The 18,947-nt window shown below is 31.6% G+C and overlaps 1 protein-coding gene across 6 annotated transcripts in view; it reads left to right on the forward strand.

The window, feature by feature from the left end:
* LOC119833198 (eye-specific diacylglycerol kinase) overlaps nucleotides 1-17,968 on the forward strand; it is an 88,130-nt gene extending 70,162 nt beyond the window's left edge. Inside the window, exons 7-22 of one of the 6 annotated variants that reach the window (XM_038357106.1) lie at nucleotides 2,554-2,643; nucleotides 2,761-2,890; nucleotides 2,965-3,271; nucleotides 5,173-5,341; nucleotides 8,020-8,236; nucleotides 8,675-8,867; nucleotides 8,951-9,053; nucleotides 9,325-9,515; nucleotides 10,616-10,713; nucleotides 11,639-11,764; nucleotides 12,008-12,293; nucleotides 12,762-12,965; nucleotides 13,534-13,581; nucleotides 14,143-14,206; nucleotides 14,290-14,611; nucleotides 14,895-17,968. In XM_038357106.1, coding sequence (XP_038213034.1) covers nucleotides 2,554-2,643; nucleotides 2,761-2,890; nucleotides 2,965-3,271; nucleotides 5,173-5,341; nucleotides 8,020-8,236; nucleotides 8,675-8,867; nucleotides 8,951-9,053; nucleotides 9,325-9,515; nucleotides 10,616-10,713; nucleotides 11,639-11,764; nucleotides 12,008-12,293; nucleotides 12,762-12,965; nucleotides 13,534-13,581; nucleotides 14,143-14,206; nucleotides 14,290-14,611; nucleotides 14,895-14,944 — 2,598 coding nt within the window. In that variant the 3' untranslated portion in view covers nucleotides 14,945-17,968. Of the gene's footprint in view, nucleotides 1-2,553; nucleotides 2,644-2,760; nucleotides 2,891-2,964; nucleotides 3,272-5,172; nucleotides 5,342-8,019; nucleotides 8,237-8,674; nucleotides 8,868-8,950; nucleotides 9,054-9,324; nucleotides 9,516-10,615; nucleotides 10,714-11,638; nucleotides 11,765-12,007; nucleotides 12,294-12,743; nucleotides 12,966-13,533; nucleotides 13,582-14,142; nucleotides 14,207-14,289; nucleotides 14,612-14,894 lie in introns of all 6 variants that reach the window. The other 5 variants (XM_038357105.1, XM_038357111.1, XM_038357109.1 and 2 more) reach the window with 5 other exon arrangements.
* Nucleotides 17,969-18,947: the final 979 nt, after the last annotated feature.

An 18,947-nucleotide genomic window follows, 5' to 3' on the forward strand; every position in this document is an offset into this window, starting at 1 on the left:
AATGTTCTATCTCATATCAGGTAAGCTGGTTTGAAAGTCTAACAAATATCAACTAATATTACGTTGCACAAATCTCCGGAAACTTACTGACCCGTAACATTATTTCGGCACGAGTTTTGACGTAAACAGGCTTTTGAAACAACTTATCTATAAATTTAGTATTTGATTATTTTGGTATGCAAATAGCAAATGCTTTTTTGGATTTAGAGCATAATTTATTTAAAGACATTTAATTATTATTTATTTTAAAAACTACCATATTTCTTTAACCTTTAAAATTAAATTACCTTAATTCATCTTATTATCTAATTGTAAACGGTGTCATTGTCAGAAAAAAAATACGACATAAACTGAACGCGTTTAGATCTGCTCTAAACTGTTTAATTTACTCAAGTAGTTTAACACTTATTGGCGTACGTGCGGAAACTTGGAGCTTGATAACAAGACTTAAAATTGTTTGTCGGAAATCATGTGTTCAAAGGTAAATGTAACTAGGAACTAGGAAACAGATTAGTGTAACAAAGTTGCGCTATTGCTTGGAGCCCTTTTTTAAATCTTTATTTGTATACTATCATTTACATATATTTATATACTTATGCATATTTCTAGAATGTTACAAAGAAATAAATTAATTATGCGATTCATAGTACAATAAATTGGTTTGTGAGAATTGGGAATAAAATCATAAAACTCTCAAACGGTAGCATACGTTTCTAATAAAATCGTTTCTATAAAAAGTGTTATTTCTCGTCAGTTTTATAAACGTAATAATATGGAATATATTACTCTTTAAATATCTCGAGCTCGCAGCACATGTGAAATCCAGTCATGTTCATGACGTTTATTGTCTTTGTGATTCCTTTATAAAAAGATTCAGCGACTCTCCAAAAGTAACCTCATTTAAATAACACAGCTTAATTCACTATTTTTTCGCGCGATGTATTTATTGTTCAGATAGGTATTTCAAGTTACTAAAAAAGACAATTTATTTGATATATTATAAGAAAATTGATATCCTGGCTATGTGCTAATAATTTTTAAAGTTAAAATTAGTTAACAGACTGAAGCCCGTAAGATTTATCTGCATAATCCTTCCATAGCTGCTTAACGGTTTGAGCAGTTTTGCATCACAAAAGCCATTAAAAATATTGGATATGTATACTGATGCACTATATTCTATTGGGGCCTTTAATACGAGCATTAAAATATGTCCATTCTGGACATATGAATATTAATGGCTCACTTTAATTAACTCGTCCTGATGCTGACGAAGCTGAAACTAATAATCCAGTCTGATGGGTTCTGCTTTCACGTGGATAATTATCTTGTTAATGTTCTACAGTTGACCTCCTCTCTGATCTTTATTCATAGAGCGTCTCCCAATCTCATTTGTTGGGCGCCTCGCTAACGTAACCCAACTGCATGCAAATAGATTCAACGTATCGTTAATAATTACATACTTAAAAAAATAAATTTTGTCTATATTTTAAGAATAACTTCGACCTGCAAATTCGCATATTTGTATTAATACGGGGAAGTGGGAACCGTATTCTCTGTTTATAGCGTGCTATGCAAACCTTAACGCAAACGCGCAGCTTATGGCATTGAGCGTTATGCCTTGAAATGATAATCCGAAAGAAAAGTCAAACAAAACTAGTTTTTGCTCAAATGAAAATAATATTATGCAAAAAAATTAACGTATAAATACGGATTTTAATTTTTGAATAAAAAGTAGGATACCACATTTAAACTCTATTAGAGACCTTGGCTCACGAACTCGCTTTAAGTGTAACACGGGAGAAAGTTTCATCCCAAACCCTTAGAGCTTTATATATTGAAACATGGACAGATTTATTTAATTCTGTATATCTGACTATCACCGTAATTAAATGTTTTATTAAAAAAAAAATTATAGACAATGATTTAGCTATAATATAATATATAATATAATCAATTCATGGCCATCTCCCGTGTTGTAAGTCCTTTACACTTGGCGTAAAATTTATTCATTTCCACATCACAAGTAGTGTCCCGCGAGCGAAATGAAACTTCTTCATTTTTAATGACGCGTTAGTATATCACTCTCACAGCGCTGCCGTTGTGTAAATTAGACCCAGCACTGCGTTTCAGCTACGATGGCTCTCAGCGGAGTGTTTAGTCATATTTTGTCTATTCCACCCATGCATATTGTATATTGTCTCATTTTTTAGCCGATGCTTGATGATTTATTGCAGAGACAGACTGTTCTACGTGGAGCTTTAATGATACATATAGAGACATATATGTTTTTAGTAGTAATATTCTAGTCAATTTTTTTTATGATATAATTTTTTTTTTATTAGCTTATGGTTTACTATTTATGTACCTTATCAAGCTTTATATTATTGGTTTTCTAACGTGACAAAATATCTGTATTGTTTCGTATTTGTATAGTAAATTATATTCAATGTTAATATTTTGTGTTAAGACTTTTTTTTTTATTTGCGTTTGTCTAATATTTTGTTACACTGCATGTGTGTTGGTACACTGCATGGTTGTTTTGTTGTCACACAGTCATTGCGGCGCGGTTGCTGTGGGTGGTGCTTATCCTCAAACAACACTGTCGAAAAGGCGGTAGGAGGTAGCACTGACCTAGAGGATCCTGTGCGTATTTATGCTATTTTGCTAGGCTAATCACGCTCATATTTTCGTAGCTTTTTTTAGACTTTTGATATAGAAAATTGTTTTTTCTCCCAAAACCAAATTATATACTTTTTGCAGTCTCTGCAGGCCAAAATATCGTTTAGTTCAAAGGAAATTGTTGCCTTAAGTTGTTCGTGGTGTAAGGATGCATACCACAATAAAGAGAGTTGCTTTAACCTCCAACGGATTGGAGAAGAATGCTCGTTAGGTATGTAAAATTGTGTATCAATTGAATTTCGCAACTAAATAAGGGATTATAGTAATATAAAAGCAAACTTTAAGGTACCCAGGCAAATATAATTGTACCACCGTCATGGATTGTGAAGCTTCCGAGAAGGGGCAGTTTCAAATCATCTTTAAGAAAATCGCCGAAAAAGAAAAACGCAGCGAAGAAAAAAGGAAAGGACTCTAAGGTGGAGCAAAGGCCCTTCGTCATAAAACCAATACCGACAGCCAACGTCAAGCCTGTCCTCGTTTTTATTAACCCGAAAAGCGGAGGCAATCAAGGTGTGAAACTGTTGCAAAAATTTCAATGGCTTTTGAATCCACGGCAAGTTTTTGATTTGACCCAAGGCGGACCAGGACCAGGGTAAGTTTTTTTTTAAACAACTCATTGTCTTTTCTTGAAATATTTATACGTTTAAGAGTAATATTGGGGCAGTATCTCATATTAAAACTATTATAAAATTAGGTTTATACATAAACAGGCATGAGTGCAGTTACATACATTATTGACATTAAAGCGTGAATTGACGTCATGTGATTTTATTATTTTGCCTCTTTCAAAAGCTAATAGTCCTCTCTACAAGATTTATTAATAACCAATCTATGCATGCATTTTAATTCTACACATTGTATGGTAATGACATATTTCAATAACAATAGTCAAATGATACCGGTCACTCTGTGTTGTTTAATAACCTTGCATTCAAATATAATTTGTAAATAGTTCGTACAATTTAGTTTTATTGTTATTTCACAATATTTAGGGAATATAAAAGAAAATATCTTGGTACCTACCGCTCGTCTATTGCCTAGTTACTTAGTTAGTGTGAATATACGGCAAAGTATCGCGTAAAGAGCTCAAGCTGACACTTATCTTGTGTACCTACGATCTACATCTCGGGCTGTAGACTTCAGTCCTCAAAGCTTCTCACAGACGTATAACCATATCTCGCTTTGATCCCTTTCCACAATAGCATCAAAACAAAAATCGCGTGCGCATTTTTCAAGGATAAAGAATGGCAGTAAATAAAGCCTCTGGGTGGCTATGAATTATTCTACTTATTTCATTGTGTCGTGTCGTTAGACGCTGCGCAAATATTTTCTTTTGTATGACATGGCGTGTTGAAGCCCTCCCGCATTTTTAACTAGAATTGTTGGATGTGTATTTCTATTGAACCACTTCTTATAAATTGGTTGCTAAAATTCTCCATACTGACAGATTATTTATTAAAGCTAAAATATTTCAAATACAATTATCAATTCCCACCTTCGTTTGTTCATATTATAATGTAAACCATTTAGTAACATCTATGTTTACTTTCACCTAATATAACAAATATTGTGTCAAGCTAACAAACCTTGACACTAATAAAATAGGTACGTAAGTATACGTATCTACCTACGTAAATGATAATATAAACTGAAATAGATTTGTTTCAGTATTTCTTGTTGTTACTGTAATTATATTAAGATCACTACCTCCCCATTTCTTCATACTTAATAGTTTATTAATTAATTTATGTGTTTATGTAATTTATATCGTATGTAAAAAAAAATTAAATATTAAATATATTGTTATATTTGTTATACATCTAATATCTAAAATATTAATATTCTTAATTGTTTTGGCGCTACTATTTTTATTATTTTTATTCACTTTTCATCCTGTACCCAAAGGTTGTCTGGTAGATATTGCCGCATAAAAATGTCTTTTGTACCATTTGTGTCTTTTTTATGTATGCCTTGAATGTACAACATTACAATAATCCAATACAATACTGTGATAATTATATGAATATTTCTATTTTATGTATTAATTACTTAATAAAATAATCTAACGCTAAATACATACGAAATTTATATTTTAACATACGCTTGTTTTAACGAAAAATACACAATCGCTCAACAAAAAGAACGGCACAAAAATCGTGATTTTTTTTTGTAAACAAAATTTGAAACGAATGCTTTCAAAAGCACATCAGTTAAAGGTTCACATGATGGACATACGGCATTCAAAACAGAATAGTATGTATTTATAGCATTTTGAAGTGTAATAAAATCTCGTTCCATTCAAAATAGGTTTTTATTGATCTCATTTTCTTCATTACTATGTTTATATAATGAAGATATACGCGTATACGAACTATTGAACTACCGATTTGTTACAACTATTCTAGAAAGATTTACTAAGCTGTATTTTCTCAGTATTAAAGATACCACTGCCACTGTGAGGACAAAAACTAATTACTATTGGTCGTTCCACAGATTAGAAATGTTTCGTAAAGTGCCTAATCTACGCGTTTTGGCCTGCGGTGGAGACGGCACTGTAGGCTGGGTGCTCAGCGTTCTAGACAGGATTGGTGCCCGACCAGCCGTGGGAGTGCTACCGCTGGGCACCGGGAACGACCTCGCCAGGGCTCTTGGATGGGGAGGGGTGAGTGTTGCAGCAATAAAAATCAATGGAGTGCAAATCGGACTCGCGACGATGTGGGTGCCGTGCAAATAATAAAAAGGGCCACCTATTCATGGTGACGGAGTTACAAAAGCTGTAACTCCGGTTGGTACGTCCCGCGTTTCGCTTTTCCACCCCGCACGATTGACCTGTCTAAACGTTTTCCTTGAACGAATGTAATTATAGAATTCCGCTTTACGTACGGAGCCCATCAAAACTGTATGCTTAAAAATACAGTTTTTAGCTTTTGCTGTAATAAAATTCTACACAAAAAAATCATATGATTTCAAAACAAATTACGTAAAATTATTTTGTTTAATACTAGCAATCAGTTTCTTAAGTTGAAGTGTAAGTTTTAAAAAGATATATGTGATTGTTTAAATACACAACAATGTCAACATTAAGACCTGAACTAGCACAATAGAAAATACAATCTGTTTAGCAAGAAACATTCCGTCATTGTGCAAGTTTTCATCAATTGATATTCTTTAACATTAAATAATAATTTATGAGTTTTCATATAAATTTAAAACTCGAAATCAAATGTGAAACAAACATAATTCTTTAAAAATTGTGATAAAAAGCATGATTTAATATAGCTAATAGTTTAAGGTTTCATCGCGAAAGCTCTCTAAGGCATTTTTCAATATTCGTTTCGCATTTTATTCTTTAAACCCTCTTAAAATGCTCTCTCTGTAAGTAATAATACGTTGTAGCTTTACCGACTATTTTTATTTTTCCTCTTTACAAAGTCAATATTTTACTTTTAATATAAAAATGGTTGCACAATCTCAACAACCTGATAATAATACAATTCCGTATAAAATCAATTATTTGCAAAAGCTCTTTGACGGTACTTTAGGAGCTAAAACAATTGAATAAAAACGCTGCCTAAAATTACTATGGCGTATATTTTGTACGAAAACAATATCTGTTAGCAATTTCTGCAATATCAGTTTGTTTGAGCGTCAGTTAATTACATTGACGATTTAAATGAATTGCTCGTGTGTGTAAAAATTGTAACGAAGATAAATATTTGTATATTATTCATTTCTGAGTTGATTGATGAAATGTAAGTTTTCATAATGCACCACTCTTTAATTAGATCATTGAAATTCTGTCATTAAATAAAAAAAATTACATGCTATCATAAACTATTTAAGTAGTACTTATAACGTATCGATTGATATTATTCATGTTTCTTATACTAAGAGTATTTTATCTAAACGTTGCGAGCTTACCTATACATAGACAGACGGACATGGCTAAACAAGACTTTCTTGTTGACTACATAACCCTTAAAATAGATAAACGAATAAGGTACAAAAAGTCTTCTCCTATCAACTTTCTAGAAAAGTATAAGTATGTAAGACTATAATCACAAATTTATTTTACAAATGTAAATACGTAATAATAATTTCTTATTGGGATGAGACGATATTGTAAAAGTTGTTATATCTATAAATATTTAATGCTAATAATGCTTGCTTTATCAATGCCGTCATTCACAATTTTCCTTGTAAAGCTTTTCTATTCACCGAGCGGTCAAGCTGCCTTCAGGGTATTTACAATTTATATTACCACGGTTCAAATTTGCATAATATGATTTTTATATCATTTCATTTTATGTTTATGCTTTAATTTTCGTAATAATATTACAGCTCTCTTTTAGACGAAGCTTAACTCAATGCATATTTTAAATTTATTTTACCTGCCTTTTCTTTCCTTTCTCGTATAAATTGAGTCAATGTTATATGGCAGATATTACAGGATTCCTTTTGTTTTATATATTTTAACTAGCTTTCCGCTGGCGGCTTTGTTTAGTTCCCGTACGATTTCAAGGATAGAATCTTTTCTCGGATCTTTAACTACCTCCGTACCAGTTTCATCCAAGTCGGCCCAGTAGTTCCTGTGTTTATCGCGTTCAAGCAAATAAACAAACAAATAAACGAACTCTTCAGCTTTATGCATTAGCATCGATTCAAGTCGTAGTTCTAGAAAGAGCTTTGTCGTTTCAAGAGCGTCTCAACTTTGTAATTCTATTCAAAATTGTAAAAGTTTTAGTAAGAAGTATTTTAAAAAGTTTCCCTGCATGTCACTGATTTGTTCAAATGTTTTACAATAAATACTTACAATTTGTAACAAAGGATAAAACTGGATACCTGTGTTTTGAAGCTATTTACTTAATAAGTCTAACAATGTTAACTAAACAAACAGTACCAAGAATTCAGTTAAGTCAAATTAAGCCTTTTAACATTCCTCGTAATTTCATTATAAACAATTACCAAATACCTCTGCTATTTATTAAGGAAATTAGAAAAAGCAATTTCTCATGTTATAATTAAGAGTCATTCTTGACCTCATTTGTATATTTGCTTACTTCCGCTAAAGCGAACAAGTGCCTGAAGCGCGATAATATTTCCTTTATTTTTGTTAAAGAGTAAATGCTCACCTTACTCTTGTAAATGTGAATATTTTACGATTCATGAAACTACAACTATAAAGATAAAGATAGCATTAAATTTAATATCCTCTATAAAAAGTTAACGTTATTAATATGTGATAGTTACAGAAACTGCCATGAAAATATTTCCTCGTTTCATTTGTATGCGACTACTAGAATAATTCTTTTTGGATGCTCATATATGTATACTTACCAGGGTTACGAAGATGAGCCAATATCAAAAATCCTGGCGCATATCGGCGAAAGTGACACCGTGCTGTTGGATCGATGGCAATTGACAGTAGAACCGAATTCGGCGGCGTCTGGCGAGGATACCAGCAACGCTAAAGCGGACTTGCCTCTCAACGTCGTTAACAACTATTTTTCATTCGGTGTAGACGCTCACATTGCTCTGGAGTTTCACGAAGCCAGAGGTGAGTGCAACATCAAACGATTTTTTTTGTTTCAATTCACTTTGAAAACTGTGTTCCCCGTTCGGTGCAGGAAAAATGCCAGTGCAATTTTAGGTAACTAACTTTTTATGTAAGCCAGGCGATGAGCTCTTCTTTATTTTCGTTGTTTCATCAGTGATTACAAAAATTATAGAGATCCCCATTTTTATCCTATGATTAATTATCACGCACAAGTATCGTGAATATATATAATATAACAACTAATATACCAGCAAGTCAATACTAATCATGTTACTTTCAGTAATTTCTGTAATTGTTTATGCTCATCTTGTTTTGTTGTCAGATAATAATTAAGTTATTCGCTTCGCAACCGTGCTCTGAATAAAATGAATTGTTGACTCAAACTTTGCAAATTGCTTCTTCATACTGAAAAGGCTAATTTGCCCGATTTGTTTCCAGAGGCGCATCCAGAAAAATTTAACTCTCGAATACGAAATAAGCTGTTTTACGGAACAGCGGGCGGAAAAGATCTCATGCAACGGAAATGGAAGGGTTTAGCTGATTTTGTTACTTTAGAGTGCGATGGAAAAGACCTGACACCGGTTTTAAGAGAACATAAAGTTCACGCCATTGTCTTTTTAAACATTCCAAGGTGTGTTTTGATTACTTTCGTTATTATAACTCGTGAAACTGTTCAATTACCAATGCTTAAATTTTACATAATCATTTGTGTAGTTATGGAGGGGGAACTCATCCCTGGAATAAATCTATGGGCGCCTCTGATCCCTCGACTGAAGATGGATTAATCGAAGTAGTAGGATTAACCACATATCAATTGGTGAGTACCTACCAACATAGACTTTGTAAAAATATTACTGCTTAAACTATATCAAAATATAAACAGTTAATATACACAGGCTATAAATGTAATAAGTAACCGTAGCACAAGTGTAAAATTAACCGTTATTACGTCAACAACATAAATGAAGTACTAATTAATTATAGCACTGCAACTGTCACGTGAAAAAGAAGCCCCTTAATACCTGTATTAATTCATGGTAAGGCCACAACTTTCAGAATAGCAATACTATAAACTCTGTTTGTTGTAGCCTTTATTACAAGCGGGTGGTCATGGCACGTGTATCACTCAGTGCAAAACGGCGAAAATAGTGACAACGAAAGTGATACCTATGCAAGTTGATGGCGAGGCTTGTAGACTTGCACCGTCAGTGATTACTCTATCAATTCTTAATCAGGCTATAATGCTTGCAAAGAAGAAACCTGGAAGGGTGCTGGCGCCGTAAGTACATTCGAATAGTCGTTTTGTTTTACGAATTACATTCGTCGACTGGTGTGTTACAATTTCTGAGTTTATAGTGAATACGTATATATTTCCGGTTGTCGGATTCAATTTAAAAATCTCAATGCAAGACGTGAATAAAACATCATGAAGATTATTGTAGGAAACATTTAAATGTCATAAACCAACCAAGACAGTTGTATATTATGAAAATGGACTGAGATTTAATATTTTACCGATTTAACTCGCCATATTTTCAATATTGTTAATAACAGGAACTAGTTTTTACAATTTAGATGCGTTTTCTGTTAATTAATTATAAAACTGTTAACTGTTAAATAATTGAATCACGAATTTGAATATGTTTGGTGAATAACCAATACTTTTATAAGCAATCACCATTAGATTAATAAAAAGGTGCAGTTAATGTGAGATTAAGCATGAACATTTTCGACTTAATGTCTGGAAAATTGAGATAATTCAATACAAAAATACTACCATAAAAATATAAAGACTATTGTCCGCCAATGTTAGGCAATATGAATATATTAACAACGTAAATTTTTTTCTAAACAATACACTATCGCTTGCTTATACTAACTACACTTTGGTTTATAAATTTAACATAAAATCTACATCGCATAATGCAACAAAACATTGTTCTGCTTAACGCCAATTTCCTGTGAGAGGGTTTTATTTCTCTCCGGCCAATTCTTGTTTAAGTAGGGGAAGCCTGCTGGACGAGAGAGCCGTTTAAATTTATTCTTTTATTTACATCGTCACAAAATTCTTCCGAGTGGATTTTAATCACCAAATAAATACCCATTCAAAGAACGGTGGGATACTTCTTTGAGTAATTATTTTGCATTATACCTCAATCCACATTCAATTAAATCTATATCATAGTTTATTCATGTGGTGTATACATTTGTACTAGTTTAGCTTTATTTGTCATAAAGTAAATTGAGGTTTTATAATGTAGACTGATAGTCCATGTGTAGTGTAGTAATAATATAGATTTAAATATCCCATGGAACTATTTACCTTCAAATAAATTTCTAGTTTCAATTAAATAAGGTGGTCTTTTCTGTTTTTCTTAGCTTAGCAACGTTGGACAAATTGACGTTTACTGTGAATCTCATAACTATGGCAGATTACGAGCGCCACCACTACGACAAGGAATTGCTGGCTAAAGCAGGTGAACTACATTCATTCTCATTTTTATTGCGACTGTATATAACATGTCCTAGGCATGTTTGCATTTTCCCAGCCAATCCCAGTAAGAACAATCTCCAAGACTTTATTTTTAATTTAATTGGCATTTGTTTCAAATTATTTATTTAATACATATCGCATACACAGAAGATAGAGAAATACAGAAAGAACATAAAATAAAAAGAAAAAACATTTACAAATGGCGGCATGTACAAATTTCACAGAACCTAACTGAATTTTTTAAAACATAATATGTATTTAATATGATCTAACTAATATAACATAACGTTTACGACGCTTTATTTTTGTAATCTTTTGGGTTTGAAAGAAAATATTTTGTAATAAAATCGTAAACGCCTTACAAGGTTTACGTTAGTATACGTAAAATGAAAAAAGAAATAATCGGAAAGTTCGGGCGAGGCATTTAATACATTATTTATCATCTGCCGTAAATTAAGATCGAACATTTATTAGACGAAAAGTACGTGTGATGCGATAGTAATTTACTGCAGTCTCGCGTTCATTGTTAATTCAGTACATGTATCTTGGAATAAATGGTTTTGTTTCCCGTAAAAATGTATTAGGAAGTATTGGTATACTAGGTAATAGAAATAATAGTAATAAAAATTTATTGTAATTTATTTGTCACTTTATTCGTTAACAAGCTCGGTCCCGCGGTTTCACGCACGTTGTACATGATGTTAACAAAATATAGCCGTCCTCAATCAATGGACTATTCAACAATTTTTTTTTTTCAATACTTGCCAGTGGTTTTCAAATAGACTCTTTCGGTTTATACGATTAAATTGTTATTAGACAATTGCTAAGGAGGTCGGATAATAATTATTAGATGTATAGCAAATAAATACACAATTCAGAATTGTTGAATTAAAAAAAATGTTTTACAGCCGAACGGGTAGGCACCTTGGAAGTTAATCCGGCCACCGATTTAGAGCAAATGCGAAACCTTGTTCAGACCATGATCAAAGAATCTCAAGCCTACTCGAACATCGTCGATTGGTGGTTCGTCGATTGTGAGTTTCCTACTCCAATTATATTTTTATTATTCAGTCACGAAATATTAGCACAATTTAATCATTCTACGTTTTATTTAGAATCAACCTCATACAAAGTACATTTAAAGAAATCAGTCATAGATATAGAACATATTAAATGTTTCAATTAGAAATATATTTCCTGGGAACTTGTATGTACATTTTTAATGATCGATGCAATTAAGACTTTGCAAAATGAAAATAAAAATATCTTAATTGCAGCTGTAACGGCGGAAAGGTTCTTCCGTATCGATAAGGCTCAAGAGAATCTCCACTATCCAATGGACATTGGACATGAAAATATTTACATTTTGGACGCGGCGCCTCTCACACCGGACACGGAGACGACAGTTCACCCCGAGACCACTGCGACTGCATCATTGGACCGCACAGGGCCATCGGTGTCACTAGACACCACTACAGGACTCTCGGTGTCTCTTGATATATCGCAGAGCGTTGATACACCGAGCGCTGGAGTCTCATTGGATGTACCAGAATCACATGCAAGGTAATTAATTATTTTTGTCGATACCGCATTCGCGATATATGCTCCTGATTTGATTTTATGTAAGCTATGCTAGAAGATCACCTATATAACAGTGAAACATTCAACATTGAAACAAACCATACTCAAATCATATTATGAACATTTTATTTAAGGTTTGTGAAATCAACAGCATTTGTTGAATAATTTATAGGTATATAATTTTGTTCGAAATATTTAAATCTTAGTTTATTATCTGTTCTTTATTTTATATAAGCCACATTACATCTTCGAAATAAAATAATTGGTGAAGGATTAATTGTCGACTACAGCGTTTTTGGAAGGAAATCCCCAAAGTATACGCCAAATACTTATCAAACGTAACCCTCTCATAATTTCGCAATCAAAGCTATATTTTTAAAGTCACACCGCTACATTCATAAAGGTCAAGACTTAAAACGAAATAACAAACAGCGAATCCGGCTTTGGCAGTCCAACACGGACCTCAGAAGAAGTGGCAACTCCACAAACACCACCGTCTGCGGCCACCACTGCCACGCCCACATCCAAGTCTTCTCTTTCGCCCAAGCTATCAGTACCGAGAGTGTCCCAAGATTCCAATTCTCCCCCATTATGTACAAGTCCAACGACCAAAGATAGTCAACCGTCACAAGAATCGATTGCGAGATTTAAAACGTAAGTCTTTTACGTCTTGTTGGCAACTTTACCAAATTTAGGTAGTGAAATTAATATTTCAAGTCACTTTGTTTATTTATAGTTATAGTAATAACCAATTGACTGATTGATCAGTATGAATAAATGGTTAATAATCGATAAAAACATTAGGCACTTAATTTTAGCAATGCTAATGTTTTTAAATATTAAATATTGTAATCAAAATCACATCATATAATATGTTACTTAAAACAGCAAATCTCAAAGGTCTCCTATGACACTTCACCTCTGATGGATTTTAGTTGTACAAAAGTTCGTGTTTGATAGAGGTTGTACTTAATAATTTACGAGTGACATCAACCCATGTCAAAATATTTTATCAGTTTCCTTAGGGTTTCCTTCAGGTAATAAAAAAGTAGGTCCATATTTTATTTTAGAAATGCAATCAAGTAGAAACAGCATTTATATCTGTTTATATTTGAATATTTCTATTTCATCGGTTATTAAAGATTTTTTCATGATGACTAGATCTTTATGGCACGTTTCAAACAGTTTCCTTAATGTGCACTCTTTCTTCTATCGCATGCAGCATACATGAAAAATTATTTGGACTTGAACAAGAAGTATTTGGCTGTAGGTGAGATTCAGCACCATCTTCACTGTTATATAGAAAGTAGATATGTAGGACTGGTTCTATAAAAACTGTAATTAGTACGTACAAATATAATTTTATGTATCTTTTAATATGACACTTTACAATGTATAACAATGGGTTTTGTTAAATTATAACTATTATTTGAAAATATTTACACTTTATTTTCAGTTCATAGATTTTTATGTGGTATGCATTTTATTTATAGTGGATAGCTAGTTAAATTTTCGATATTACATCGCTTTTTGTATTACCTATAAAAAAAATTACACTTACACATATAATATATGTACAATATTTTAGTCTCCATCATATCTGATTTAATAAATGATATTTTGTCAATCGTGTAACTGTAATTAAGTCGTCATTTGTTGTTAGATTAGTTGCTATAGAGCCAGAGCAGGAAGTACTTAACCATACAGCTAGATCAAGATAATTTGGAGATAGAATTTTATACCTATACATTTGAGAATTTCTTCTGAGAAAATTCTCTTTTGACTGATTCGCAACATTAAACAAAAAAATAAGACACGAATATTGTTCCAGAAATTTATTGGAAAAAACGTCTGATTCACTTCTCAAAGCGGCGAAAGTCGGTGACTTGAAAATGGTTCGTACAATAATTTTTTTATACTATCTTTCATATTTGTATGTGTGACTATTTTACATATTTTGTGTCCTTATTTCGTATAGATAAAAGAGCTGCATGCGGCGGGCTATTCCCTACTCTCGATTGACGCGACTGGCCAAACCGCTTTGCACATAGCCGCGCGCTACGGCAACAAAGAGATCGTGAAATATTTAATAGCCTGCGCTCCCACGGCCATTTTGAATATGAGTGATAATGAGAAGGGGCAGACAGCCTTACACAAAGCAGCTGCGTATAAGCGACGAGCAATCTGCTGTATGTTGGTGGCTGGAGGAGCATCGTTGACGCGACAGGACCATGCTGGTCTGACCCCGAGACATCTCGCTTTACGCGCTGATGACCATGATCTAGCCGCGTACTTAGAAAGTAAGTCAACTGTAATTAAGTCGTCATTTGTTGTTAGTCTTACTTATATTTATCATGGTCGCTTCGTTGACCATCGCACAGGAAATTTGTTATCTTTATACGTTTATAAAAAATATATCATTTTAAGTAAAGTTGAAATATATTATCAACTAAATCGAGTCTAAAAAAGACGGACATACAAAAATACAGGTGAAGCTGAGGATTTCGTATTAAAAATTAAGGATAAGGAAGACCCAGCGTATCTAGATAGTAGAACTGTTCTCACATAACTCTTTGATTACAGGTCAAGAACATTTCCAGTTAGTGTCTGAAGATTTGGAAACTACGGTTTAGAAAACCCCTCACTACTTCACATAATAATGATGATGCAATTAAATTAATAATAAGATAATTTTAATTCAAATAAGTACCAAAATGATATTGTTGTTACATTATTACTTGCTTTCCGAAATTCCATTAATTACTTAATAGAGAATATAGAATAATACTGTAAAATATATTGTAGATTTTATTTAATAACTTCTACTTTTACGAATAAAAGACTATCACTGAGCTTATAAATCTAATATTGATATTATATTATCTCGTTCTCACATATCCTCGGAAACTCAAAGAGCATGTCTTTTTCTCAATTCAAAAATAAAATGTGCGTGTGATCACAGAAGCGAATTTATCATTTAATTCCATTTTGAATATCTTAATTGATTACGATTCTTTAAAAAATTAACAAACTTCACAAAATCAGTAAATTAATCGACCACATTTTAAGATTATCTAGATATGTGACGTTGCTAAACTAAACAAAAATTATCTGAAAAATTTATGTTATAAAATTAGATAATGTACGAGTAGCCAGTATATAAGCACTTCGTTTTGATTGAAATGTCACTGTCACAATGAGTGTAATGATAAATTATGAATTTTTGTGATGTCTATATAATGTTACATTCTTTAATCGCAAGTCAAACATTATTAATCATTCTATATAAAAAAAAATGTTACTTCAAATCGATGAATTTGGAATGTTTAATTGCACCTATTTTCTGATAATGGACAATGGAATTATTAATGAAACTTCGCAGTGTTACGAACAAATGAAATATTAAAGCTTTAGCTTAAATCCCTATTATTTACTACGGGAGTACCTTTTATACGACTTATTTTTATATCTATAATACACTCCTGTACTTTCCTATATACTATAAACGAAATACTAAATTTATATAAATATACTACGATACATAAGATTTACGAATATATAGAATTAAGAAAACGAATATTTATTAAAGTTTATTGTAAAAATTTCGGAATATAATTTTAAATATTAACTCTTTAGCTAAAATATATTTCTAATGAAATTGCACTGCAGTAGGTAAACCATTTACTTAATTATTTCCTGGCTTCAATTAATTGTTATTTCTAGTGTAATAATTTAGAAACCTTTTCTAGTTCAGCTATGATTGGTCAATAATATAATATTATTATCGTGTGCGAGTAGTGTTCTTAAATAAGTACCCAGTATTTCATTCAATGTCTTTTGTTCGTTTAATAGGGTAAAGTTTGGTTGTGTTACAATGATTGTTAAGGGGGATTGAAGCTATCATAAGGAACTTTACTAGGTTGATGTTGGTTATTTATTTATTTAGTTTATGTAGACCTAGGCAGTTGAATAGGAAGTGATGGTGTTTATGTGTTTAATTATTTATTTAAAAAGGCCTTTGCATTATAGCGTAGCTATTTTGAAATATTAGCAATAATAATTTATCGTACTAATTAGTTTTGATGTAAAAATTCGTTATTATGATCTCAAAGCCTTCACTTAATTAGTTCATATAGTTCACAACATGGAATAAATAAAAATAATTAATGCCTAATAAAAATAATTCTGCACTACATAATAAAGTAAATGAAGTAATAATTGCCTCAATTATTTTTATTTATTATAGTATAGTATTAGAACTACGAATCTTTAAAATTAGGCAAAAATAGCTCACGCATTGTATGGATTGTTAGACGTTTATTATTTGTAAGAAGCATAACTATTTGTTGCACTTACATAGATCATAAGACGGGGAAATAATTGAATCCGTAAATTGCAATAGTAATACAACCATTCAAATAATTTTTTCATCAGCTTGTACTCTGCGGCCTAAAAGGACTTTTTTTTATAAAATTGTCAATTTTTAAATTTCGTCTCTTCGTAATATCTATCACATAACAATCATAGGATTCGTTTATTTTCTATACATTCTCTAATGTTTTCAATTGAAACATTTAAACTATTAGAAAGCATTGTTTAGAATGAAACCCATGCAAACCTATATTGAGAATGTTGTGATTTGTATAGTTGAAATTATTTAATGACTGTAATGAAATACCTCTATGTATAGATAGATGTTACTCTATAGTCTTATTGTATTAACGAATTTATTCGTATTTCTTAATTTACTCGCTGAAAAGCGAACAATGAAAGACAAAGCTGTGAGAATTTTGAACATAATGTAAAAAGTAAGTTCATTTTTATTGTAGGCTCGATTTGTGTGCAGTTTTCGTGTTATCTGTTGTGTTGTACGTAGATAGATTTGATAAGATACTATCGAAATACTTCAAGTTTAACCATAATATATCATTATTTATTGATTTGTCGAAGAAATGGTCTACAATCAGTGTAAATTATCTGCAATTTTCAATCTGGAATCTAATGACGTTTATTGTCTCCTTTCTCTTCTTATGTTTTTCTTCAATGAAATATTAAAGTGTGTCAAAATTAAATCTTTAAGACTTAGGACTATAAGTTACACTCTCCTGTGTATTCTCTAAGTGCTTTAAATATTGTAACTGAATATGTATTTAATAGCAAAAATGTTTTAACCTTTATGTAGAATAGATATTTATTACTGTATTTTATTGTAGTTTATGTAAATATTACATTTATATATTGTGGAGGCCTTCATTTATGTAACAATTAAATTAAAAATCTTTAACGAATTAGACTACTTACTAGTAATTTCACGACCAATTTCTATTTTAACTATCACTAGTAAATATCACTCGTATTGTGATTGCATTGTAATTCATAGATAACTCGAGCACTGATAAGTACACAGACTTAAACGTTTTAATCTTACAATTTGTTTTATTTCGAACACTTTTCTGGCAGTGAATGATGAAAGTGTCCTTGCTGTATGCTTACAACATTGCAGTGAAATAAATTGACATGATAATAACGGCAGGATTATTAATTGTTAGTTTGAAATATAAAATTCAGTTAATACAATCAAGTAACGTAACTTCAAAGTGCGACAAATATTATGTTCATTCAAATTATTATAACATATATATAAATAAATATTCCAACATAATAGCAATTTTTCAACTTCGTGAATGCGGTTTTAATTCTTCAGTTGTTACCGGAATAACAATTGTAGCTGGCTATTGTAAATTAATTCTTCGGTTTCATAAAAAGCTAAGAGAGGTAATTTAAACATACGATTATTTTGTTCCTTTTTTGTTCATCGGCACATAATTAGATATTTCGATCGAAATCGGTTAAATTGATATACTTTGAATTTCTTTTTGAATTTATGTATGCACCTCATTCATTCAAATAAATGTAGGTATTTTTAAATTTAAATAAAGTAAAATCAAACACTTAAAAAAACAAATAAGTATTTACCTAATATATATTCATAATAATTCTTTAATACTTTAAAATATTATGCACTTATTTAATTTTGTAATTCATAATATTTTTGCACTACTTGAAGTTGCTATTATAAAGAAAATATAATATGACGTCATGTACACTACAAATAAAAGTTTATCGGTAAAAAAAGAGTTTCTTTTCACCTTATTTCCAACCGACTTCAAAACTACGCATAACTTTTTACTTAGTGAACCGATTTTTGCAAATCATATTTATTCTAAAGATATGTCATGTCATGTGGTCTCATTTAAATTTGGTGTAGTTCTGAAAATTTGATTTGGTCGTTGTCTTTTGTTATAAATAGCTATATAGTAACGCTATACGTACTTTGTATAAATTTTATAGCAACAAATTACCTAAGTAACACTATTCAATAGAATGAATATAATTTGATATAAGTTTTTGTTTTCCGAATACCTTACCCGGTCTTAACCCAAATAAAAAGGAGACAACGTACGGAGACACATGATGAATTGAAAAGCTTTTTGCTCCTTTCTTTGTTTATGAATGACACCTACTGTTTATGCGTCTCACGGTATGCGTGCAAAGGGATCCTGCGACCTGAACAGCCGGTGAAACAGCCATTGATTGTATTTTTTTTCAGTTTACTTGAATGCTGACATTACCCCT

This window comes from Zerene cesonia, chromosome 17 (genome assembly GCF_012273895.1).
Source record: "Zerene cesonia ecotype Mississippi chromosome 17, Zerene_cesonia_1.1, whole genome shotgun sequence".
Taxonomy (NCBI): domain Eukaryota; kingdom Metazoa; phylum Arthropoda; class Insecta; order Lepidoptera; family Pieridae; genus Zerene; species Zerene cesonia.